At 43.3% G+C, this 27,569-nt stretch overlaps 2 protein-coding genes across 2 annotated transcripts in view; one reads left to right on the forward strand and one right to left on the reverse strand.

Moving 5' to 3' along the window:
* Positions 1-17,663, reverse strand: yy1a (YY1 transcription factor a). Its single transcript, XM_055641161.1, has 5 exons — positions 17,141-17,663; positions 7,277-7,442; positions 5,043-5,103; positions 2,265-2,423; positions 1-1,454 (listed from the first exon to the last, which is right to left on the reverse strand). Exons 1-5 carry the CDS (start codon positions 17,640-17,642, stop codon positions 1,272-1,274), a joined length of 1,071 nt encoding a protein of 356 aa, XP_055497136.1. The 5' UTR covers positions 17,643-17,663; the 3' UTR covers positions 1-1,271.
* A 1,266-nt stretch (positions 17,664-18,929) lies between these two features.
* degs2 (delta(4)-desaturase, sphingolipid 2) overlaps positions 18,930-27,569 on the forward strand; it is a 44,750-nt gene continuing 36,110 nt past the window's right edge. Inside the window, exon 1 of the mRNA XM_055641162.1 lies at positions 18,930-19,124. Within this exon, the coding sequence (XP_055497137.1) occupies positions 19,043-19,124 (82 nt within the window). The 5' untranslated portion in view covers positions 18,930-19,042. The remainder of the gene's footprint in view (positions 19,125-27,569) is intronic.

The raw sequence follows: 27,569 nt of genomic DNA on the forward strand, positions 1-27,569 counted from the left end.
AAAAGTTAAAAACAGAAAAAGATTTTATTTCCAAAGTCAACCTACAGTACTTACAATTTAAACTAAGCAGAGACTATATACTCCGTTCATCTGGGGCCACGCATTCTTCTCGTTCTGAATATCGTTACTTGCATTTGGGAATTTGTAAAGACTTCACTGACTTATCATTTACAGCCACATGGAAAAGCTGAGAAAAATCAGAATGGAGTTGCATGGGAAGTCATGATCTCCTTTAGTGTTCTTTATATAAATCTTTTTGTAGGTTCACTCTGCTTTCGTTTTCTTACTCATTGCTCGTGCCGATTTAAAGCAGGTAGGAGAATCATAATGCTCTGCAAATCACTTTCTAACAAGTGCTTGCTTCTGGACCACACTTTATTGTTGGCCTTTATCTAATTAGTACATGGGATGTACATTTTAACAGGTGTTAATGAAAGGTCAGTGCCTGCACAATACATTCTACTAATGGACCGAGCGTTGCTTTTCTGCGTAACACAACGGAAACAGGCTCTAATAGAAATTACATTAGACTTTAGCATCCGGCAGTACATTAAAAAAAAACAGGTTTTAAGTTGATTAACACCATTGAATCACTGTACTATAATTTTGATACTACATGATTTCATTACATTTATACGATACAATTATACAAAATGTGTTAACATCAAAGTATATAACCAAATTAAGATAGCAAACCAAAAACTCTCAAAACTTTATACAGGAAATAACTCTGAAATATGCATGTAGTTCAGTTACTGCCAATTCTATGATTTTTAAAGAAACTATTACAAGTAAAAAGTTCAAACTCAAAAAAAAATCATATTGTTTCTGCATTACTAGCATATCCAAATGAGTGTACAATATGCACACCTGGAAAATACAAAATTAAAAATGTGAATTGCTCTAAGCACTGGGAGAGTCATATTTATATGAATGCTGAAAGTAAGTCCAATTTCTAGAATTGCCAGTTAAAGAACTGACTTTAATAAATGCAAGTTCATCTGGGCTTTTATAGCCCAGAGTAATGTGTTTGTTAGAAAACACCAAGGCATTATTGAAACAGGTATACAGGACAAAGACAGGAAGAGCATCCTAGCATCATCATCTCCAACCTTTTGACTATTTATCAAAACAAGTCTTTGTTTTTGTTTATGCAAGAGTTATTTAAAATTCTTCTCTAGAAATATACAAAGGGAAGGCCAACATTATGCTCAAATGTGGTCATATAATAATGCCCTGCTATGGACTAGATGCCTCCCTCTTGGAGAAATCTACGGGTTGTTTTTGGCCTTGGCATGTGTTAAGATGTGAGACTTCAGATTAGTTGATTGGGCAAATTTCTTATTACAACCATCGAAAGGACAAACATAGGGCCTGTCTCCAGTATGGATTCGCACATGAGTACGTAAATTGAAGTCCAGTGAGAAGCGTTTTCCACATCCTTCAAACGTACACTGGTAAAATAAACATAAAAACATTTTAATGACAGAGAGCTCCCCATAGTTCATATCATAAGAAAATAAACATATTAAAATATTAGTCTAAATTTTGCATTGCAAAACAGATTAGGTGTAGCTCTCGTTATTTATATGGAAACCTATCAACAATCTATTCCAAATAACTGAAAAATACTTTATATTGATTATGTCTAACTATTTCCCATCCATTTAGACCTTGGTGCTAGAAGAACAAGGACTCTGCAAAAGTCATATCCTTTTTTTTTATCATATATCTGCTACATCTCAATTGAGGAATAACTAAATTAATTTCTTCTAGAATGCTTAGAAAATTGGAATTTCAACACATACCACGATCAGGTCCAAGCCCAGGCATTTTAAAAGCAAAAGAACACTGCAACATTTAGTACCAGTTCCATCAAGTAATTGGTATGTAGCCACAATCATAAAATTTTGTCATTTTGCTATGCTGGTTAGCCACTTCAAAGCAGAGAGCCCACATCTTGCTGAGAAATGTCAATGAAGGTCCACCCAGTTATCAGCAGGTACAAATAATTATTTTAGCAAGATTACCAATTACATTTCCACATGACATACGATTGAAAGTTCGGGGGAGCTTCCCGATTATAAATGGACACAACCTCTGCTTAAATTCTTCAATTTTAGTTACACTTTAAAAGGTAGCATTGAGCAGAAATAGTTTGCAATTTTCCCAAAATAAAATTTCCAATTCCCACACCCACATGCACAAAATCCAACTTTGAGGAGAAGGAAATGCAAGTAAAGAGGCAGCACAACAGCCTTTACCTGGAAGGGTTTTTCTCCAGTATGAACAAGCTGATGTCGTTTCAGTTTTGAGCTCTCCACAAAGGCTTTACCACACTCAGCACAAACGTGCACCCGTGGGCCATGAGTATGCAAATGCTTTCTCATGGCAGAGTTATCTCTAAACATTTTAGTGCAACCCTGGAGAAAATAACAATTGTTAAGATATGAAGCATGGCATAATTTACAATAAATGAAGCTGGATTCCAAATGTACAAATACAATGCAAACTACCAAGACTTGTTTTTACAGTGATGGGATAAAAGGCCTGGGCAAGCGATGCCAAGGTTTGAGCACAATTCAGAAACAAAGTAGTAACTTTAGGTTTAAAGTAGGAACTTTAATCCCTGCTAGAGGCACTCTAGTTTGAAGTACTTTAAGTACGAAGGAAAGGTCCAGCTGGGTCTCAATACATTTCACCTCATTCACATTCGTGGCAAATTAGATAGTAACGTAGAATGAATAAACTATTTAAAATAGGTAATCAATTTCACAAAATGATCCAGAAATACAAGGTCTCAAAGTATTATACATGTGAAAAGATTCTCAACACACATTTCCAGATTCCGTTTAATGTTATTCTGTTGACAGTTTAAATGAGAAATTCCAGTCTCTCTCCACACAAGTGGAATTGAAAAAAATCAAAAACAGAAATCACTGGGAGGGCTCAGCAGGCCACAGTGCAAAGACAGAGTCTATGTTCCCAGTCAAGAACCTTCCTCAACCAGAAAAGTGAGAAAACAAGACTACAAAGTTGCAAGGAGGGGAAGTAGGGGAAAATAGTTGGAAAAGCAAATGTAAATTCACATGGCAACTACAATTTGTCATGGTTTTGGATAGAACACTAATTCCTCTCTCACCCCCCATGGAAATTAGGTGCATCGTAAGTTTCAGTTGTTATTTAGGCACCTAAATAATGCACGCTAAAAATGTCCCTTGGAATCCATGTAATGTCGAGGTGGCACTCCATTTACAAAATGGAAAAGGGAAATAAATTGAAACAGCACCTCCATGAACAGGGAAAGAGCAATTATCTGGAATAGTTAAATATTTAGTCCCAGTGCCTTCATAATACTCAGATGGAAGGTGAGGTGCTATTCTTCAAGTTTACTTAAAAAAAAGTTGCAGCAATGCAGACAGCCAAAAGGCCGAGGGCAGTGAGAAGGGGTGGAGAATTAAAGCATCAAGAAGCTCAAGATCAGCCTTGCAGACTGGACTGAGATTTTATATAATGTGGTCACCCACACAGTATTGGTTACTCCATTGCAGAGGACACCATACCATGTGCACACCACTGAAAGCAAGATTGCATGAACTGATGCTCCTCCTGGAAGGACTGTTCCGAGTCCCTGAAAGACACAAACAATAGAGGAGGTTTGCATCTCCCTGGTTAAATAGGAATGTGCCTCGAAAAAAGGAACAGGTGGAGGTGTAAATTTCCATTTGGAATGCTGAAAGCGGTGAGGAAGTGAAGATCTTGTGCAGTGAATGATGATGATGGGAATCCTTTCTGGGTTTTGTCTGAGGGAGAGGAATTTAGAAAGTCAGGATACAACAGCAAGCTCTGTCAGGTACTGTCGACAGAAAGCCACTGTACGAGGAAAAGCAATGATGTGCAAAGTCTCATCACCGGAGCAGATGCTTCAGAGAAACTGAGAATGGGACAGAGCCTTTACAGCACACAATTGTGCAAAATGTCTTAATACGAGGTTTAATGATTATTATCCCTCAAAGGTAAACCGTAGAAATGTCATGACTAGAATAAACATTGCCCACAGAAACACACACAAAAACTAGAACGGACAGAATTTGCTAATGTGCCATTTTAACAATACAAAAAAAAAAAATCAGACAGTCAATTTAACATGACTCTTATGTAAGAAGGAACTGCAGATGCTGGTTTAAACCGAAGATAGACACAAAATGCCAGAGCATCCCTGGAGAGAAGGAATGGGTGATGTTTCAGGTCGAGACCCTTCTTCAGACCCATGACTCTAAATTATCAGAAGATACTAGTTATCATTATAGGAAATGCATGAACTACATCTCAGTGAATTTGCTCATTTGGAGAAAGGATGATGCAGTGAATCAGTATCAAGCTCAAGTAGGGGCTATCATGTGGCAAGTGAGTCATAGGTACATTATCATACACATTTGCAAATCTACTCTAACATCCAGTTTTTATTACAAACACTAATTGCAGATCAAGTCAGAAAGATCTTATTTTTTTTCTGCAGCCAACACAAACTATTGGAATTCAGCACAGCACCACACCAGGAGGGAGACTTCTGTACCTACTTACCTGGCAAAAAACTATTGAAGATATTTAAACTTGGATTAGCTTTCAAATAAATCAGTTTCTAGAAATATGTTTGTACGCTATAACTGATTTTTATGCCATTTTATTTTCAATTGAGTTTTACAAACAAAGTATTGCTGCTATAATTTTTTTTGTGTGTAATGTGAATATGTTAGTTTGTGTCCAAGATGGCTGTCGGAAGGGAGAGTGGACGCTGGCGCGCTTTAGCTGCCGCTGCTCTCTCTTCACATTGTGTTTTTGATTTTTTGTCTTTGGAGCGAATTCGGTCTTTAATTTGTGTATTGGTAATGTCCTTATTATTTATTTTACTCCGACTATATGTTTTTTCTCTCTTGTTAATTTTCTGTAAGGTGTCCTGGAGGCTTTGAAAGGCGCCCGCGAATAAAATGTATTATTATTATTATAATAAGTTACTGTATCAGTATCAGACATATACTCACTTTGTGAGGGCATGCTATAGTTCTAGGTGCATCGTCTTCTTTCTGCTTCCTTGGCTTCATTCTACAGATTTGGACAAAACCATTAATATACATTGGATAGTAGACGAGGACAACTAATGAGGTAGTTCTCATACAGGACAAAAGATGAACACTTCTTGGTTGACATAGATTACACATGCATCCTTCACCTGCTCTCATCTCCCTCGTCACAGACAGAATATGGATGGATTATCTTGTCCACACCTCCACCTAGTGGCACAATAGAAAGCCAACATGTCTAGGCACAGCAGATTATTTTCTGCTGGATTCCGCCATCAGGCACATCTTCCCCTGCCCAGCATTTCGCAGAAAGGTTTTCCTACACGAGTGTTCTTTCTTCCACCTGTATTAGACTTATAGCACTTTCCCCATGCAGTAGCAGGATGCAAATAGTAGACTTTCACCTCTTTTCTTCCCACCATCCAAGCACCCCAACGTTCAATCCAGCTGAAAATGCAATTCACTTGCATCTTATTTTCCATCTGCAATTATTTGCTTCGATCACTAATGTTGGGCCAATTGACTATAATGTGAATGGTCAGTATGGTGATCCAAGTACAGACAAAAATGCTGGAGAAACTCAGTGGGTGAGGCAGTATCTATGGAGCGAAGGAATAGGTGACGTTTCGGGTCGAGACCCTTCTTCAGACTGATGTGGGGGTGGGGAGGGCGGGAAGAAGAAAGGAAGAGGCAGAGACAGTGGGCTGTGGGAGAGCTGGAAAGGGGTGGGGAAGGTGGGAGAAAGCAAGGACTATCTGAAATTGGAGGTCAATGTTCATACCACTGGGGTGTAAACTACCCAAGCAAAATATGAGGTGCTGTTCCTCCAATTTGCGGTGGGACTCACTCTGGCCATGTAGGAGGCCCAGGACAAGAAGGTCTCTTCCCACCCAAACCACCTCCTCCCCTGGTACATTCCCTTGCAATCGCATGAAATGCTACACTTGTCACTTTACCTCCCCGCATGACTTCATCCAAGCGGGGGAGGTAAAGCAGTCTTTCCAGGTGCGGCAGAGGTTCACCTGCACCTCCTCCAACCTCATCTATTGCATCCGCTGCTATCGGTGTCAGCTGCTTTATATCGGTGAGACCAAGCGTAGGCTTGGCGATTGCTTCGCCCAACACCATTCCGAATCTGACCTTTCTGTCCTGGGCCTCCTCCATGACCAGAGTGAGTCCCACCGCAAATTGGAGGAGCAGCACCATATATTTTGCTTAGGTAGTTTACACCCCAGCGGTATGAACATTGACTTCTCCAAATTCAGGTAGTCTTTGCTTTCTCCCTCTATCCCCTTCCCAGCTTTCACCCAATGTAAACTGGTTCACTTAGAAATTGGGTATTGGTTTATTGTCATGTGTAATGAGATAGTGAAAAATCATTGTGCTAATCAGGCAGATCATACCATACACATGTACGACAGTGCAAAAAGAGAAAGAGGACAAGGTACAGAATGTAGTATTACAGCTACAAAGAAAGTGACAATACAAATTAGTGCAAGGGCCGCAACAAAGTAGATTGGGAGATCAGAACCACATCCTCAGACTTTGAGAGTTTATCAGACAATGGGGAAGAAGCTGTTCCTGAATCTGGTGTTATGTACTTTCAAGTCTTTGTACATTCTGCTTGACACGAGAAGGGTGAAGAGGAAATGACCAGGGTGTAAGTAGTCCTTGATGTTTGCTGCTTTCCCAAGGAAGCGTAAAGTGTAGATGGAGTCGATGGGAGGAAGGATGGGGCAATGGAAGGCCAATTTGCACGATGTCTTCGCCCACAGCTCTTTCAATTTCTTGCTATCTTGGGCAGAACAGTTACCACATCAAGGTGTGATGCATCCTGATGGGTTGCTTTCTACAGTGCACCTGTAGAAATTGGCAAGATACCTCACATTTCCTTCATCTTTTGAGGAAATAGAGGTACTTACTTGGCTGCAATGCTAATGTGTTCAAATGTAAGGTGCTTATTTATACAAAGTCTTGAAGAAGAAATTGATGAGCAGATAACTTCCAAGGGTTATTCAGTGTTCAATATTCTTATTAGTACTATTTGCACAAAATCAAATACACGCACAGGTAAAAAGATCCATATTTTCTTTCCACTCATATTGGTGATGGTGATGAAATTAACAAAGCAGGCCAGTTAGAAATGATATTCTTTGTAGATTTTGAAGAACCCACATCCCTCCTCCATTGCTCACCTTGCAAACTCTGCCAGCTGTTTTGGATCAGAGAGATCAATACCAGGTATTCCACCAGGCGGGAGTTTCTTTCCAGTCATGTATTCAGAGTAATCAGGTGGAGAATTTTCCCCAATAATCTGTTCCTCCACCACTGTTTCATGGTCAATATCAGTCTTTTTATCATCTGAAAGACAACAGCAATACAAGATTTCAATAATAATTTCAGTCTAACTGAACACTGGATGTAGTAGAGCAGGTGGCTATCGACCCAAGCAACAAAATTCCACAGTGGCTGATAAGGGAATTCAAGTCACTGTTCATAAATGGAATAGGCCCTTGGGCCACCGAGTCCGTGCCGAGCAGCAACCCCCGCACACTAACCTACACACACTAGGGACAATTTACAATTATACCAAGCCAATTAGCCTACAAACCTGTACGCCTTTGGATTGTGGGAGAAAACCAGAGTTTCCCGAAGAAAACCCACGCAGGTCACAGGGAGAACGTACAAACTCCATGCAGACAAGCACCCGTAGCCAGGATCAAACCCAGGTCTACCGCTATGCCACTGTTCCACCCTGACAGGGCAGTCCTGAAAGATGTAAAACCACCAACACATGGGAAACACAAAACAACGGCCCCGCAAAATACATTATTTGCAATGTTTGTTAATAACGGGAGGACAGACCGTGCAAACTACCAATTTAGTCCAAATAGGTGTAAAAAAACATTGTCTACATGCCACAAGCTATTGTCTTTTCTAGATATTTGGGTGGTTAATGCACACATACAGAATTCAAAGAATTCAATGGAAACAGTAACCAAACACTTAACTGCCAAATATCAACATCCTGGCATCACAACCAGCCAGTAAACCAAAGGACCAGCAGGATAGGCATTCATTAGCTAACTGAAGACGCAGCTTGAAAGCAGATGCAATGCCAGCATAGTGAACAACAATGTATCACACTTCTTCTTAGTGACTCAAATATGAAGTTAATGGTTAAGCAATGCTGTTCACCATTGACCTTGAAGGTTGCTCACAATTATCTCAGTGAGCAATTGTGAGGGACGTTGCTCAATTACCTCCCTCTTACACTGCCCGACTCTAGTAATATTACCATTTTCTCTCAGATGCCCCATCCTCTAGAGCAGTGGTTCCCAACGTGGGGCGTACGCCCACAGGGGGGCAATTTGATTTTTAAGGGGGGCAATTGAGCGCGACTGAGGAGGTCTGGGTCCAAATTTTCGATTTTTATTTTTTTGGATTTTCCATCAGGGAAACGTATCATTATTATTATTTTAATACCACCTAATGTTTTTATTCTTTTTTTTTTTTTTTTTACAATTTTTTAGTAATTTCTTGCTCAGAACTTTAACTGTCTTTTGTTTATTTCATTTTTCTTTTTCATGGATGCCATGTTCTTTTGAAGCTTGTTTAAACCAAGGTATTGGCGTTTTAAGCTTCTTCAGCTGAAACGGAGTTCACTTTTTAAATGATAAGAATTATATATCGCCACATGGGGGGGGGGGGGGGCATCAGGATTTTAGAGGTGATTAGGTGGGGCATGGCCAAAAAAAAGGTTGGGAACCACTGCTCTAGAGGATTGTTTTGCTTTTGAATTCCCTTTATCTGAAGTTGGTTGTAATTAGTTTAAGCAGAATCTTAGTGTTCAATAATAGTGATATTGCAAACAGGCCGGGCAAACATCAGAGTTCCCAGGCACCAAGCCAATTCTAAAATTAATTATATTCCAAAATATTTAGAATAGGTCGAGAAAGTGTTTCCTTTTGACGAAGTGGATGAGAATGCCACCAAACCTTCACACTTCATGCACCATTTTCATTTGCCAAATCTAATACAATGCCATAGCCTTTTTTCACAGGACCTCCAAGCCCTATACGTTATATATCACTAAAGGAGACCTGGCGAAGCAAGATAATGAAAAACCACCTCTTTCACCCATTTGCGTTGACGTAAATATCATAGAATTCCTTCACTAGACAACTTAATGGCAGCAAAAATGTCAGCGCCTACATGTGTAATACATGCAAAAATAAATGTTACTATGCAGTCGCATATGCGACAAATAAAGGACTATTGACTACTGTGGGCACCCTACAAGTAAAAAGTGAAACTCTTATGTGGGAGGGGGCTTGCATTTCTCAAAAAATGACCTCAACACCAATTCGCTATAACACAAAGCTAAATTATCTGTGCATGTGTCAAGAGAGTGTCACATACACAATACATTTCCCAATGTTGGGTGAGTCCAGAACCAGTGGCCACAGTCTTAGAATAAAGGGAAAGCCATTTAAGACTGAGGTGAGAAAAAACGTTTTCACCCGGAGAGTTGTGAATTTGTGGAATTCCCTGCCACAGAGGGCAGTGGAGGCCAAGTCACTGGATGGATTTAAGATAGTTAGATAGAGCTCATGGGGCTAGTGGAATCAAGGGATATGGGGAGAAGGCAGGCACGGGTTATTGATTGGGAACGATTAGCCATGATCACAATGAATGGCTCCAAGGGCTGAATGGCCTCCTCCTGCATCTATTTTCTATGTTTCTAAAGTGCAGTGAAATGAACTTGCCAGCAACGGTACAATAAAATACATACAAAGTTAAAGTGACTAGTTATCTGACCCTACCCTAAATGTATGCAATTATTTTTTTAAATGAGCTACTAATTGGAGATGCCAGCCCATTCAATACCGTTATGTATAAACGTTTTTTCCCCATCATACAAATTTCATGTGTCAATTTTAATTTGCATTTTTAATTTTTGGAGAATTTGTGAATTCCAGAAGAGCAGAGAAATGGCAGCTGGATTTCAATTCAAGCATACATGGTGCTATACTTTGGGAGGGTGAATGCAAAAAGTATGTAGTTAATGACAAGATCCTTAACAGCATTAATGTAGAAGAATCCTAGGGTCCACTTCACGTCCATAGCTCCCCAAAAATAGCAACGCGAGAAGATAGAGCAGTAAAGGCATATGGTATTCTCGCCTCCTTTGATGGAGGGATTGAGTACATGAGTCAGGATGTTATGATGCAGCTTTATAGGACTTTGGTTAGGTTGCATTTAGAATATTGCATAGAATCGTTGTTGTCCCATTACAGGAAGGATGCAGGTTTACCAGAACGCTGCCTGGATTAGAAGGTATTAGCTATAAGGAGATGTTGGACAAACTTGGGATTGTTTTCTCTGGAGCATCGGAGGCCGAGGGAAGACCTGATAAAAGGTTATAAATTGAGGCACAGATAGGTTAGCCAGTCTGACCTTTTACCCACAGGGTGGAACCAATGACTCAAAGGTACAGTTTTACGGTGAAAGAGGTAAAGTTTAAAGGATATGCGTTTTGTTTCCCCCAGAGGGGGCAGGCGCCTGGAATGTGCTGCCAGGAGTGGTGGTTTGAGCTGATGAGACAACAACATTTAAGAGTTTGTAGATAGGCACATGGATATGCAGGAAATGGAAGGGTGTAGATCATGAGCAAGCAGATGAGATTAGTTTAGCTTAGCATCATGTTCAGTACAGACACTTTTGTCCAAAGGGCCACTTCCCATATAATGCTTTTCTATATTGTATGTTACCCCTTTGACAATAAAGGAGAGCCTCTTTACAACACTCGCAGGGCATCAGGAGTCTGAAAGTAAATGCACTGCTCCCTGCAATCAAATGTGATACAACAAATATATCAAGGGGTACACAAAAAAGCTGGAGAAACTTCAGTTCAGCTCTCAGTATACACTGAGCTTATTTACTTATTAATATATCTCGTAAAAGAACATTTTTATTCTGCACCTCAAATGTTTTTGATAAGTGTTACATGATATCTGTATGGGCAAATTTCCATTACCTGAGCTTCCACACCATGGGTATACTGTATTAGCATAATGTTCCTGCAACACGGCCTATAAAATCTTTGAATACGAGTTTATACATAACGGTATTGAATGTGCTGGCATCTCCAATCAGTAGCACATTTTTAAAATTAATTGCATACATTTAGGGTAGGGTCAGATAACTAGTCACTTTGTATGTATTTGGGGAAAAAAGGAAAATCTCAACATTGTGCAGAAATAACAATCTTTACTTCCGGTTTTAAATGTAACATGGCCATTTTAGCAGCTTTTGGATCAATTACAAAACTGTATCAATATGACAGGACAGACTTAAATTGTGAATGGATGCCAGGCCAGATATTGCATTTACATTGGTTGGAGTTTAACTGCACGTACACAAACACCACAAACTGCCGTCGGTCTTACACTAATGACAGTGAACTCACGACAATTGTCCTCCCCGCAGCTGAAAAGCGAACAATATAGATGCGCATTTACAATTGAAATGCTGCAAAACATGTGACTTTAATATACGAGGAAAGCAAAACATTCCTGCACTGTATCATGTTCTAAAAGATATATGCAAACTGTAAAATCATTAGGATGCATCAAAAGAAGAGGAACAGCAGAATCTGTTTTGCGAAATAGGCCGATCGCTGAAAGTTTCTGAAATGTTCAAATGCAATGACAGTCAGCAAAGAAAAGAAACCAATAAAGCCAGCCACACACAAAAAAAAGAATCCTCTTTATTCCTAGAATAGTGAGTAAAAGCAATTTATTACCAGAGGAATTAGACAAGGCAAATTATGGAGACGCATTTAAGGACCGATCAGTAAAATAGAAAAGCTCCAGTGAAATATAAACATATTTGGGGATAGGTTGGGCTGAATGGGGAGGCCTTTTTTTTCCTGCTGTGAATGCAGTACTGAAGATGGGGTAAAGAAATCATGCAGTACATAAAGAGGTGATACCCTCGATTATTCAAAATCTGCGGGAAAATTTATGGTTTCAAAGGACTGGAGGATTGCGAAAACATTTCTCTGCAAAAGAGGACGAAATCTAAGCATTAAAAAAACAAATCAAACGTGAGCCAACTTCTTCTATATCATGACAAAATAGTCACTTATTAAAATATGAGTTAGCGATAGACAAAAAGTTGGACACAAAATGCTGGAGCAACTCAGCGAGGACAAGCAGCATCTTTGGAGAGACGGAATGGGCAACGTTTCGGGTCAAGACCTTTTTTCAGACAAATTTATACATGTAATTTCAAAAAGCATTTAGTAGTGGCACATACGAGATTTGACTGGTAATGTAAATCGCAAATGAAACGAATAACCAGTGCAGATCTTAAATTGGCTAAGAAGCAGAAAATAAAATAGATATAGTGAATTAGCAGAATTAGAATTATAGTGGTGTTGACTTGGGGTTGGTACTATGACCTAAATACTTCTAAAATTTTCTCTGGCAGCTCAATCCATATAGCCACCACCATCTCCGGACTTGACCCCGAGATTTCCTTTCAATCTAACATGGCATTCTGATTCTCATGCTCATTCCCCCAACCAATAAAGGCAAGTATGCCATGCACTTCATCACCATCCTGTATAACCATATTACCATTTTCTGGAAAGTAGGCACCCACCCAAAGTTGTGTCTATTCTACAGGGCCCTGCTAACAGCAGCGGGTTGTCAAATATCCAGATTCAGGCACCTAGATCTATTGCCGGGGGCTTAGTCGCCACCAATGGCCCACTCTGCTTCGCAAGGCAGAAGCTTCCATGTTGGTTATTGGTATGAGGCTGCAGGGTGGCTTGGGTAGGTTGGGTGAGTGGGCAGAGACAGTATAATGTGGATAAATGTGAGGTCATCCAATTTAGTGGCAAGAACAGGAAGGCAGATTATTATCTGAATGGTGTCAATTAGGAAAGGGGAAGTACAACGAGATCTGGGTGTGCTTGCACATTAGTCACTGAAGGTAGGCAGGCAGTGAAGAAAGCCTTCATTGCTAGCGGATTTGAGCTTAGGAGCAAGGAGGTCATAGTGCTGTTGTACAGGGCACCGGTAAGGCTGCACCTGGAGTATTGTGTGCAATTTTGGTCTCCTAATGTGAGGTACATTATTGTTATTGATGGAGTGCAGCATAGATTCACCAGGTTAATTCCTGGGTAGACAGGACTGACATATGATGAAAGAATGGGTCGACTGTGATGTATTCACTGGAATTTAGGATGAGAGGGAATCTTATAGAAACATATAAAATTCTTAAAGGATTGGACAGGCAAGATGCAGGAAAAATGTTCCCGATGTTGGGGGAGTCCAGAACAGGTTTAAGAATAAGGGGTAGGCCATTTCGGACTGAGATGAGGAAAAACGTCTTCACCCAGTTGTGAATCTGTGGAATTCTCTGCCACAGAAGGCAGTGGAGGCCAATTCACTGGATGTTTTCAAGAGAGTTAAGATTTAGCTCTTAGGGCTAAAGGGGTATGGGGAAAAAGCACAAACGGTGTTTTAGATGATCAGCCATGATCATGTTGAATGGCTTGAAAGGCCGAATGGCCCACTCCTGCACCCATTTGTATTTGTTTCTATTGCCATGGAGCTACAAAAAACAAGCCATGGTTGCAAGATGTTGGCCAGTGAGCACAATTCTGTGTGGTGTAGAGTACCTGTAACACTGTAACTACCTACAGGATAATGGCTAGTCACGAACCACCCTATTTGTGGGAAAAAAATGCATTTATCTTTATGAGGGAAAAAAATCAAATGGATCGTATTAAATTAGCCATAGGGTGATACAATGTGGAAACAGGCCCTTCGGCCAAACTTGCCCACACCAGCCAACAATGTTCCAGCTATACTAATCCCACTGCCTGCGCTTGGCCCATATCTCTCCAAACCAGTCCTATCCATGTACCTATCTAACTGTTTCTTAATCAATGGGACAGTCCCAGCCTCAATTACCTCCTATGGCAGCTTGTTCCATACACCCACCACCCTTTGTGTGAAAACCTTACCCCTTGGATTCCTATTAAATCTTTGCCCCTTCACCTTTATCCTATTGCCCTCTGGTCCTCGATTCCCCTACTCTTGAAATTTTGAAAAGTATGCAAAGACCAATTTGATGCAATTGGCAGCGCAACCTTTAAATTTAGGTGTAAAAAGCATTTTCACTTCTCAAAGTACTAACTCCGCAGAAAAATAAAAACACAATTCTAAAATCATCATTTAATGCACTATCCATAGAGTATCATTTTCTTTACATTAACATTCATTTTACTTATTTAAATTAAGTAGCAAAAGGACCAGATGTTTTTCAGATCATTCTGATAATCAGTTCTCTCTCTCTATCCCTCCCCCACCCGTCGCACTAGCTTTTCATTTTCCTTTATCATCGTAACTTTTTTTGCATATATTTAATTCATCGTTCTTTATCTCTCCACATTATCGTTTATATCTCTAGTTTCCCATACCCCTAACCAGTCTGAATAAGGGTCTCAACCCGAAATGTCGCCCATTTCTTCTCTCAAGAGATGCTGATTGTCCCACTGAGTTATTCCAGCTTTTTTGTGTCAAGATCTCTTCAGTTAAAGGACAATCGTCATTTTGTTCACACAGTGACTCTTTCAAACAACTATCCAATTAATCCTACTTCCTTGTAGCTTTGTAGATCATCCCATCCTGGATGCTCCCATTTCAATTCAAAATCCAATCTGTGAAAGTTACATCAACACACACCAACTTTTCAAACAGCAATGAAGACCCTTATAACAATACAACAACAAATTCCTCCCGTCTTCCTTTTCACTGTTCATTTCAAGTTTATGTACTCTAAATTTAGGATTTCTGCTAACACGAGCTTCTTCTGATCAATCCCATTCAAACATTCAGAATTTTCAACAGCTCCATTAAATAATCCCTAGAGATACACAAAGGAGAGCATTAGTCTCTCCATCTCTTCACATGACCAACATCCCTGTCAAATCGCCAGTTACAGAACAATTTGCTTCTGAAAGATATGTCTAAACAAATACAACGAATATGTATTATTTTCAAAGATAATTTCAACTATAAATTGTCAGTGCCAAAAGTCACTTCCAGGAGACTAAAGAGTTTACAAGTTGGTGCTGACAAAACACCCAAATAAATGAATCTAATCTACTGTCATCAGAACAGATAGATACTATACTAAACAAATACATCTTTTATGCAAGACAGTAAAGAGCAATAATGTCCCGATTTTCATTTGCTTGGATGAAAAGTGGTGAAGCCGATGAAGTGGAAAAATGTCAGTGAGGTATGACAGTTTGAACATCTGCCGAATTTCAAACAATCCCAGGAGAATGAATATCATTACAACTTTATTTGAACAAATTACAAAGAATTGCCATCATAGCCTGAAATCTGCCACGTTAGAACAAAAATTCGAGCACTAAAGTGAAATATAGTAATCGACATTTCTTCTAAATCAAAAGGCAAAAGCCAGAACTATCCGTTTATCCAATGCAAGCAAGACGATTGGACAGAATTTCTGAATTACAATGCGTGGTTCTCCATCAATCCACTCTAACCAAACCTTCAGTTGTAAAAACCAACGACTTCCTCCAGGCATCTTACAACTATTTATTTACTGAACCCACGGTAACTAGGAGGTACCGTGGGCATTGTAGGCGATGGTCGAGAAGATAAGCTACTCTTGCTGCCACTGTTTAACTTGGATACTTTACTTTGGAGGATATAAAAAGGGTTAGATTGAAGTGTTTTCTAACATTCATCTTTATGTTTCAAAAGCACCCTCCCCCCCCTCCTCTCTCCTCATACAGCTAACAAAGGTATTTCACAAGTGTGAAGCTGTCCAAGCTAATTCACCGTTAACTAAATGTACCCTTCATCCGATTGTTCCGTGGTCGACACATATGCCAATTAATAAACACACTTGACTCTTAAAACGTCAAATGCGGGGCTCTGTAAATTTACATTTATAGTTGGGCATAACTCCGTCTATACAGACCTCAAGTCTAACCTTTATCGAGACAGCACGGTCCACCTAACATGACAATCTCGAAAGAAATAAGACCTAAGAAATAAGACACAAGAGCAGAATGGGGCCAGTGGGCCGTCGAGTCTCTCCGCCATTCGACCACGGACGATCCATTTCCCCCTTTCTCCAGCGTTCCTCTACCCAACTGACAAATCGTGCGCCGATTTCATTTTTAAGATCGACGAGGAGTATTTTAAAATTAAAAATCCGAACACCAACAATAAAGGATCACCCGCCTTCCGCGACGCCCAATCTCACAAAGAACCTTTTTAAAATTACGCGGAAAAAAACACTGGAAAGCGACGAACTTGATTTTCCAAACTGTATCGCAGAGGAGACGAGTGGGAGAGGAGCCCGGCGGTGAGGCGAGGAAGATGGAGCAGTGCGGTAGCTCACGACCAGCCGGCATCAACGCTTCTCCCTGCCCGCTCCACCTAACTTGCTGCGCAGCGCCCGCCCCATTGGCCGAGGCGGGGGGTGCGCTGGGCGGGGAGAGGACGGCGCCGCTGTCAATCAGCGCGGCCCGCCTCCCCCCGCTCACCATTGGCCGGGGCGCGGCGGCGGCAGCAGGTTAGGTTGCGCGGCTGGCGAAAGTCGAAGTACGCCATGAGGCCTAGTGGGGGCGGGCGGGCGCAAGGCCCGAGCAACAGCAGCAGCGCACTAGCTCCCGCTCCCACTCCGCCCGCCCGCCATCTTCAGCCGCCATCTTCCCCCGCCGGGAAGCCATGTTTTCGGGCGGCCATACTGACATGGCGGCGCCCATAACCTGGGGAAACATGGCTTCCCTTCAAAACAAAAACATTGGCGAGCCCTCTGAGGTCCCACCGAGCCGTGGAAAAGACCGAAATCACCACCTTTTCGCCCGCCTGCTCTTCCCCTCCCCCCCGGCGGCGGGACACGCCCTGGAGCTGAGGGGAAAGCTGCCTCCTGCGCCTTCTTTGGGCTCTGATCACCCTCCTTGCCCCCGTTTCCAACAACCGAGCACCACTTACCCGAAGCCCACATCGTCACGGAGAATTCCCCCTCCAGGGTCTTGATCTGCACTTGTTTCTGCTCCCATTTCCTGCCCGTCCTGTCCAACCCCCCGTCGTTCAGATAACTCTTCTTGGTGGCTTTCTTGCCGGCTCCTTTCTTGATGCGGCTCTTGCCCGACACCGCCGTCACCAGCGTCTGCTCGATGAACTCTTCCTCGGCGCCCGCCGACGGCACCGGGATGAGGATCTGATCCTCGTAGCCGTCCTCGGCCCGCAGCTCGGCGTCGTCCCCCACCACCTCCTCCCGCGTCTGCACCAGGATCACCTCCTGGTGGACCTGGCTCGGGTCGTCGCTCAGCGGCTGCAGGGCAATCATGGGCTGATGCTCGTCCCCATCCACCACCGTCGTCTCGATCGTCTCCACCGGGATAGTCTCCACTTCGATCTCATGAAGCTCCACGATCTCGGCCGGCATTTCCGAGCCGTCCGCCGCGATGTACAGAGTGTCGCCCGATGCCATCTTATTAATCTCTCCCCCCCCCCCCCCTCCCCCCCCCCCCCCTCCTGCCGGGCAGCCGCCGCACCCCCCACTCCTCCAAGCGCGCCGCGGTTCTCTCCGCCGGCCCTGCTCTGCCCGCCGTTTATCTCAGCGACAGTCCTCCGGAGGAGATCGGCGGCCAGACACACACACACAAAAAGCGGCCGCCACCATCCGCTCGGCCCCGCCGCCAACCGCCGCGAGACTTCCCGCACCACTTCCGGTCCTCCGCCCGCTCGCCCGTTGCTAAGGGCCCGGCGCCGGGCCTTGGTTGCTAAGGGCCCGCCGCTCGCACCACAAACTCCCCGTGTCCCGCTTGCCGAACACCTCAACTCCCCTTCTTCTGAAGGAAGGTCTCGACCCCCCCAAACTTCACCGGTTCCTTTACTTCAGATCCGAGTCACTGCAGCTTTCTGTATGTCTATCTTCGGTTTAAACCAGCATCTGCAGTTCCCTCCTCCTGCACTTCAACTACCCCTCCTTCGGAAGAAGGGTCTCTGTTTCCCCCCCCCCCCCCCCCCCCCTGCGCAAACACCTCATAAGTGGTCTCGACCCGAGGTCTTCAGACCCGAGTTGCTGCAGCTTTCTGTGTCTACCTTTGGTTTAAACCAGCATCTGCAGTTCCTTCCTCCTGCACTTGAACTCCCCCTCCCATTCCCACACTGACCGTTCTGTCCTGGGCCTCCTCCACTGTCAGAGTGAGACCCAACGCACATTGGAGGAACAGCACCTCATATGCTGCTTGGGCAGCTTACACCCCAGCGGTATGATTACTGATGTCTCTAACTTCGAACAAGCCTTGTTTGCATCCCCTCTCTCTGCATCCCTCCCCCACCCGAGTCGCACCAGCTTCTGTCGTCTTGTTGAGTCTAATTTGCTGTAACTCATTCTCACCGAGTCCACAGCTTACAATGGGCTGTTTCCTTTATCATCGTCATTTTTTTGCATATCTTTCATTCATTTGTTCTATATCTCTCTTTATCATCGTATATATATCTTTCGTTACCCTTTCCCTTGACTCTAGTCTGAAGTAGGGTCTCGACCCGAAACATCAGCCATTCCTTCTCTCCAGAGATGCTGCCTGTCCCACTGAGTTACTACAGCTTTTTGTATCTATATTGTGTCTGTCTGTCTGTCTGTCTCTCTCCGTCCCTCCCTCCCTTCAAACCAGGATCTTTGCTTCAAACCGTAGCTCGAGGACTTCCGATGTTATCTATTCATTTTTTTAAAAACAATGCGGCTTGGCGCCAACTCTCTCTTTGTCAGTCACCTGCCCGCCCCCTGGCCGCGGCCGCTTTAAACTGACTCAATGAAGGGCGGTGCGCCACTTGGCTTCCAGCGAGGGACAGCACAACATCACACCAGAGCCTGCCTTCAGCATTATGGGCATCAGCACGAAGAGAGTCGATTTTGAATGGGTGTACACGGATCAGCCGCACACGCAAAGAAGGAAAGAAATGCTAGGTACGTGTGATATATATATACAATCAAATAAAGAAAGTTAAGTGTTTAATTTTAATAGAACACTGAGATTCTTACTTGTAGCAACAGGGTTGTAAACTCAGTGCTCCAGCGATAACAAATCAAATAAAGAGAGGCAAGAGTGTTTCATTCTCATATATACCGAAACGGAGTAATTAAATTCTTATCTGTAGTGAGATAACAGGTCTGTAAACGCGGTGCTCGCTAGATTTTAAAAAAATCTATTAAAGAGAGGCAAGAGTGTTTAATTGTCATATTAACGGAGACGGGGCAATGGGATTCGAACTTACAACAGCACAAGAAGTCTGTAAACACAGTACTCGAGGAATAACATACGCAAATGAAAAAGACGTTCGATAAATAAAATAACCCCAATATTGTAGAAAACAAAAAGTGCCCGAAGTTCCAGGTGCAACCAAGGCAGTTTGTGGTTCGGAGTGTAGTGTGTTTTTGGTGTTCTGATGGCTGTAGTGAAGAAGCTGCTCATCATGAACCTGAGGTGAACACGAACAAAACCCCAAAGTGCCGAGGAACTTAGCGGGTCGGGCTGCATCTATAGAGGGAAATGGACAGACAAGGTTTCGGATCGGGATCCTTCATCAGACTCCGAAGAAGTTTGATTCATCCAGCAATTACTGCAGATTTCAACATCTGCAGTGTTCCGTGTCTACAGACGTGATTTTTGTTTTTGTCTGTCACAATTTTCCAAATAGAATTTTGTTTTTCTGAAAAGTTTTTTATAATTTGCTAGACGGAATAAGTTTAAACTTCTCTTTACATATTTGAGACTATACTTAACGTGATTTAAAATATATATATTCGTGTATGAAACGTGTATTATATTAATATATAAAATGAACGTTTACTACTAATAATATTATCGGGATCAGATTTTCCTTTGCAATGGGTACTTGTAAAGCAATATAGACCATGTGGATAATATTTCAGCCTCATTTGATTCGGGAACCGATCGAGTAAATTTCCCCAAACATGACCTGTAATGCTGACTGGTGTTTCATTATCCCGCGTAGTCAACCGTATAAATATTTTGCTTTTGTGTCACTGTTTATTAAATACCAGATGAGCACCAATCGAGGTAAATTGTATTTTCCAAAACATTTTTGTGTCGTATTACTCCAATAAAGAAAATTGCAAGATTCTGACAGAATTAGCCCAGGACACGTTTCAAAGAACTGAGACCTTTTCGACATTAAATGCAAATACTTCCGAGATCTGCGGTTGCTTTTAAGCCGAACGCTTTAAGGAATGTAAACACCACTACATCGTATTAAAAAATGTTTTTAAAATCGTCCCCGCCCCATTTATTGTGGTTTTATTAATGTTTAAGGCATGGTTTTTGACCTTTGGGTGGGGCTGGAGAGGGATCGTTGAGGTGCGGCTGCAAACTGGTGAATACATTTTCATGACACCTGTAGCAAATATAAAGTCGTGTCGGCTTGGATATTTTTTTTTTGCGGTTGGTGCATAAAGTGGGACTGTTGTGAACTACAACGCAAGCGAAGAAGTGTCACGCAAATAATTTAACTCTTTAAGATTGCATTCAAGAGTTTTCGCAAGAAAGTATAGCGCCTTAATACATTTCACTGCGTTAAAAGCGTGCAGGTAATAGAATACCTATGGCCTACTCCTGCACCTATTTTCTATATCTAATAGCAAAAAGAGATTACATCGAAAACTAACTTCTGTGCCGACGTTTTAATGGTTGTGTTTCTTAAAGACATTAAATTAATTTAGTTTACCCCCCGCCATTAACGGCCATGTTTCGGTTAGAAAAAGATAAAACTTAGGAGGTCAGGCAGTATTTGTGGACAGAGGAAAAGAGTTCATATTTCAGATCGTCGACTTTCGTTAGAATTGGGAAAGAAGAAAAACAAGTTAGTTAAGTTGCAGAGAATGTGGGCGAGGATGGGCGATTCAATGTCCGCAAAAGGGTGAGGCTGTAGATGTTGTGGGCGGTAGTTGGATCAAGTTAGAAGTTGACGATGCAAACCGAACCAGCAAGTATTACAAATGGAAAGGCCTCGGGGCATGGGTAGCAGGTTAGGCCAGTCTAATGGAACGAAAACCAATATTACATTACAGGTGCATAGACACAAAATGCTGGAGTAACTTAGCGGGACATGCACCATCTCTCGAGAGAAGGAGTAGGTGACGTTTCGGGTCAGACCATTCTTCAGACTAAGGGGAGAGGGTGATACAGAGATAAGGAAATGTAAGGTGTGAAAACGAGACAAAGGGGATGAGGCTCAAGGAAAATGTGGAATAGATCTGTGTTAACTAGGAGAAGATGGCGACGATGCATGTAGAGATAAAAATGTGATCAAGGGTGCAGTCACTGGTTGGAGAACTGGGAAGGGGAGGGATGGAGAGAGACGGAAAGCAAGGGTTCTTGAAATTAGAGAAGTCAATATTCTTACCGCTGGGGTGTAAGCTGCACAATATGAGGTGCTGTTCCTCCAATTTGCGCTGGGCCTCACTCTAACAATGGAGGAGGCCCAGGACAGAAAGATCAGGCAGGTGTAGGCGGACTGAATGGAGAGATGTTCAGTGGGAAGGGACGAGTTAACTATGGAGTTGTGGAGGGAATGGTCTTTGCGGAAAGGGGTGGAAATGGGAAGATGTGGGTAGTGGTGTGATCCCGTTGGAAACGGGTGCATAACTTGCTGCAGAAATGGCCACATCTAATACAGAGAACAAGCCACCTGAAATTGTTGAATGCAGTGTCAAGTTCAGTTTAATGAGGTACAGTGAAAAACTTTTGTTGCGTGCTAACCAATCAGCGAAAGACAATACATGATTACAATCGAGCTATTCACAGTGTGCAGATACATGATAAGGAAAGTGCAAGATAAAGCCAGTAAAGTCTGATCCAAGACAGTCTGAGGATCACCAATGAGGTAGATAGTTCAGGACTGCTCTCTAGTTACAGTGGGATGGTTTAGTTGCCTGATGACAGCTGGGATGAAACTCTCTGAATCTGGAGGTGTGTGTTTTCACACTTCTGTGCCCCAGGTGTTCGAGGTATGAGTGTAGGGCGCTGGCATCGTCTGTGGACCTGTTGTGGCGTAAAGCAGACTGCAGTGGGGCAAGGCCGCTGGATAGACTGCATTTAATGCATTCCATAACTAGCCTCTCAAAGCATTTCATGATGGTGGATGTCAAGGCCACTGGATCTTGCTTTTCTTGACGGTGGATACCTCAGAAAGGAGTAGGGGGAGATTAAAATGTCCACGAATACATCTGCTAGCTGGTTCGCCCAGCTACTAAGGACTGCCAGGAACTCCATTTGGGCCAGTTGCTTTCTGTGGATACGCCCTCAGGAAGGCCAAGCCTCTGCACCATTGACCCTGGGGAGAGACACACTTAAGTCTGAAGGGCCAGTGTCACTGCTGGCCTGCTGGTCTTCTGCTTGAAGAGAGTATAGAAATCATTCAGTTCATCAGGTAGGGTCACACTAACACCAATGATGTTGGCTGACCTTGCTTTTCAGCCAGTTATTCAGACCTTGCCACAATCTCCGTGTGCCCGAGTCATTGCACTGAGACTCGCGTTTGTCCCGGTATTGTTTCTTAGCCTCCTCAATGGCTTTGCAGAAATGTTGTTTTTAAAACTTGCATTGTATCCAAAAATAAAATGACACAATGTGCTGGAGTAACTTAACAGGCAGCATCTATGGAGAATATGGATAAGTGAAGTTTTTGGTCTTCGGTGATGCTGTCTGACTCGCTGAGTCACTCCATCAAATTTTGTTTGGTAAACACCATCTGTAGTTTTTTGTGTCTAAACACCACACCTTGGAAAGCATCTGGTCCCTATAGTATGTGTCCACAGTCCCAAAATTTGTGTACCGACTAGGTCAGTATTCAACACCATCATACCTTCCAAACTCGCCAGCAAACAGGATCTTTGCTGGAGTTTGTAGATCAAACAGTATTGCTGATTTGATCTGTGTCTGGTTTTGCTGCTGATGACCTGATCCATAATCCATGTCCGGTTTTCCACACCACCACCACCTTATGGCATGCGGTCAGCCATGATGTTTTTTAGTTTTAACCAAAGATTATGGTTTTAACTTGCGATTAGGAGCCAACAGTACTTCTCACGATGGCCTCTGTATGTATACAAATTAAAGAACTTGTTATGATATATAATGACTCTGTATCATAAGTACTTTGCACATAGTTCTTGTGAACATCTTCAACCTCTCACTATTGCAGTCTAAGCTTCAATAGACAATAGGTACAGGAGTAGGCCATTCGGCCCTTCAAGCCAGCACTGCCATTCACTGTGATCATGGCTGATCATCCACAATCAGTATCCCATTCCTGCCTTCTCCCCATATCCCTTGACTCCGCTATCTTTAAGAGCTCTACCTAACTCTTGAAAGCATCCAGAGAATCTGCCTCCACTTCCTTCTGAGGCAGAGAATTCCGCAGATTCACAACTCCATGTCAGTGATTGATGTACAAGGACACCCAAATCTCGTTGTACTTCCCCAGAGTGGATAACCTCACATTTATCCACATTAAGCTGAATTTGCCATGCGTCTGCCCACTCACCCAACCTGTCCCAGTCGCCCTGCACCCTCCTATCCGGTCCCCGGTCAGAGGGGAATCTCCAACCTCGCGGAGGCGCGTAGGCACAGCAAGAACCTTACCTGCAAACACGGGCGAGGCCCTCATGGAGTCCGGAATCGAGGCCGTCGGGCAGGATCTCCCAGCAGCAACGGAGCTGGAGGTGTAGACTGTATGGGAATTCCCGATCTCAGGGGATTCCCCGACCTCGCAGAGACCCGTAAGTACTCTATCTTTAAACACCGAGGAGGGCTCCATGGAGTATGGAAACGTGGCCGTTGGGCAGGACTACAGGTCAGACTGAAGAGGGGACTTCGACTCCCTCTCCCTACTATCCTATTGGCCAACGTACAGTCATTAGAAAATAAAGTGGAGGACTCAAGGGCAAAGTATCAAAGGGAGCTGAGGGCATGCTCTGTTCTGTTTCACAGAGACATGGCTCACCCCCAGCTCCCCAGACTCAGCGGTCCAGCCTGAAGGATTCTCCATCCACCATATGGACTGTACACCGGCATCTGGGAAAGGGAGAGGAGGGGGCGTCTGCCTCGTGGTCAACTCTGCGTGGTGTTCAGACGTGGTAGTCCTATCCAACTCGTGCTTTCCACACCTCGAACATCTGGCAGTGAAGTGCCGCCCCTTCTACCTTCCGAGGGAATTCATCTCCATCCTCATCTCCATGGGTCTACATCCCATCTCAAGCAGACATCCGCCTGGCACTGAAGGAGCTGCACGCCGTGGTCAACAAACACCAGACGTCTTACCCCGAGGCATTTACCACCATAGCTAGGGACTTCAACAAAGCAAACCTCAGGATATCACTCCTTAACTTCCACCAACATGTCTCCTGCTGCACCAGAGGACCAGACACCCTCGACCACTGCTACGCCACCATCAAGGATGCCTATCGCAGAGGAACAACTCCAGCACTGTTTGGAGTCTGTAGACTGGGCAATGTTCAGGGACTCTGCAACTAAGACTTCATAAAGAAATGTATTTATTTATGCCTACTATGTTCTGTTGTGCTGAAGCAAAGCAAGAATTTAATTGTCATATCTGGGACACGTGACAACAAACTCTCTTGAATCCTGAATCTGCTTCAGTAATGACACATTTTGTGTTGTTAACACTCCATTGAAGTTCATAAATCATAGGAGCAGGATTAGGCCATTTGGCTCATCAAGGATTTTCCGCCATTCAATCATGGATTTTTTTTTTTCCTGCTCAACCCCATTCTCCTGCCTTCTCCCCATAACCTTTGACACCCTTGCCAATCAAGAATCTGTCAATCTCTGCTTTAAAATACCCAATGGCTTTGGTCAGCCATGATCATATTGAATGGCGGTGCAGGCTCAAAGGGCGAATGGCCTACTCCTGCACCTATTTGCTATGGTCCCACGGCAGACTGCAGCAATGATTTCCACAGATCCACTACCCTCTGGCTAAAGAAATTGCTCCTTGACTCCTTTCTAAAGGTACCTCTTTATTTGGAGGCTGTGCCCTCTGGTCCTGGACTCTCCCACTAGAGGAAACATTCTCCCCTCATCGAAGAACCTGTGATATATTTTTCCACAGCAACCGTCTTGCTGATGTTAAGGTCTAGGCTGTTCTGGCACCGGGCTACAATGGTTCCCAAATCCATCCTGTACTCTGTTTCATTGTTGTTGATCTGGCCAACAATATTATATAATCAGCAAACTTAAAGATGGAGTTGTCATAGCCATGGGTGTAGAGGGAGCACAGCAGGGGACTGAGCACAGAACCTTTGGGAACACTGGGTGGAGATGATGTTACGAACATTTCTGACTGAGGTTTAGTTTAGGGATACAGGGCGGAAACAAGCTGTGCCAACCAGCGATCCCTGTCCACTAGCACACCAGGAACACTACGCATTAGTTTAGAGATACAACGCGGAAACAGGCCCTTCGGACCACCGAGATCGTGCAGACCAGCGATCCCCACATGTTAACACGATTCTACACACATTGGGGACAATTTACAATTACACCAAGTCTATTAACCTACAACCTGTAAGTTTTGGAGTGTGGGAGGAAACCGGGGCACCCGAAGAAAAGCAATGTGGTCACAGGGAGAACGTACAAACTCTGTCCAGACAGCTCCGGTGATCAAGGATCGATCCTGGGTCTCTGGCGCTGTAAGGCAGCGACTCTACTGCTGTGCCACTGTGTCGCCCACAATCTGCCAGTCGGGGCCTTCAGAAGCCAGTTGTGGCCAGGGGTCTTGAGTCCAAGGTCCAGGAGTTTTGAGATAAGCTTATTCAATCTTGTCAACTAAATTGTGACATATTATAATCAAATTGATTGAGAGAGGGGGACCAAAAAGATTTGTGCAGAATTCATACTTTCTAACATTAGTATACAAACTTAAAGCACACGGCATTGGGGGTTCAGTATTGATGTGGATAGAGAACTGGCTGGCAAACAGGAAGCAAAGAGTAGGAGTAAACGGATCCTTTTCACAATGGCAGGCAGTGACTAGTGGGGTACCGCAAGGTTCAGTACTGGGACCCCAGCTATTCACAATATATATTAATGATCTGGATGAGGGAATTGAAGGCAATATCTCCAAGTCTGCGGATGACACTAAGCTGGGGGGCAGTGTTAGGTGTGAGGAGGATGCTAAGAGACTGCAAGGTGACTTGGATAGGCTGGGTGAGTGGGCAAATGTTTGGCAGATGCAGTATAATGTGGATAAATGTGAGGTTGTCCATTTTGGTGGCAAAAATGGAAAGCAGACTAATCTAAATGGTGGCTCGATTTCATTGGAAGAGATGCAGCGAGACAATGGGTGTCATGGTACACCAAACATTGAAGGTAGGCATGCAGGTGCAGCAGGCAGTAAAGAAAGCGAATGGTATGTTGGCTTTCATAGCAAGAGGATTTGAGTATAGGAGCAGGGAGGTTCTACTGCAGTTGTATAGGGTCTTGGTGAGACCACACCTGGAGTATTGCGTGCAGTTTTGGTCTCCAAATCTGAGGAAGGACATTATTGCCATAGAGGGAGTGCAGAGAAGGTTCACCAGACTGATTCCTGGGATGTCAGGACTGTCTTATGAAGAAAGACTGGATAGACTTGGTTTATACTCTCTAGAATTTAGGAGATTGAGAGGGGATCTTATAGAAACTTGTAAAATTCTTAAGGGGTTGGACAGGCTAGATGCAGGAAGATTGTTCCCGATGTTGGGGAAGTCCAGGACAAGGGGGTCACAGCTTAAGGATACGGGGGAAATCCTTTAAAACCGAGATGAGGAGAACTTTTTTCACACAGTGGTGAAGGCTGGAACTCTCTGCTGTGCCAGGGTAGTTGAGGCCAGTTGCATTGGGCTATATTTAAGAGGGAGTTAGATGTGGCCCTTGTGGCCAAGGGGATCAGAGGGTATGGAGAGAAGGCAGGTACGGGATACTGAGTTGGATGATCAGCCATGATCATATTGAATGGCGGTGCAGGCTCGAGGGGGGCTGAATGGCCTACTCCTGTGCACCTAATTTCTATACTTTCTATTAAACCATTACTGGACAGCTATAATACTTGTACCAAATATCTCTGTACTTAAATGGCATCATATTGTTTACTTCTGTACATCTGATAATTTGTTGAACACAATGCAAAATTTAACCTGAAGCTAACATTTGTCCTACAACCATTTCCTGATTGTGAAGAGGCAGCTAATGATAGTGGATGGGTGGCTGCCCTCCACTGATTCCCTAAACAGTCCAAGTAACTTGAGTAACTGTTGAAAACACATTATCACAATGCCTTCTTGGATAAAATTAATTTGATACAATGCATTATTAAAAACCTCTAATAACTAGCA

The sequence above is a fragment of the Leucoraja erinacea genome, chromosome 9, assembly GCF_028641065.1.
Source record: "Leucoraja erinacea ecotype New England chromosome 9, Leri_hhj_1, whole genome shotgun sequence".
Lineage (NCBI taxonomy): Eukaryota > Metazoa > Chordata > Chondrichthyes > Rajiformes > Rajidae > Leucoraja > Leucoraja erinaceus.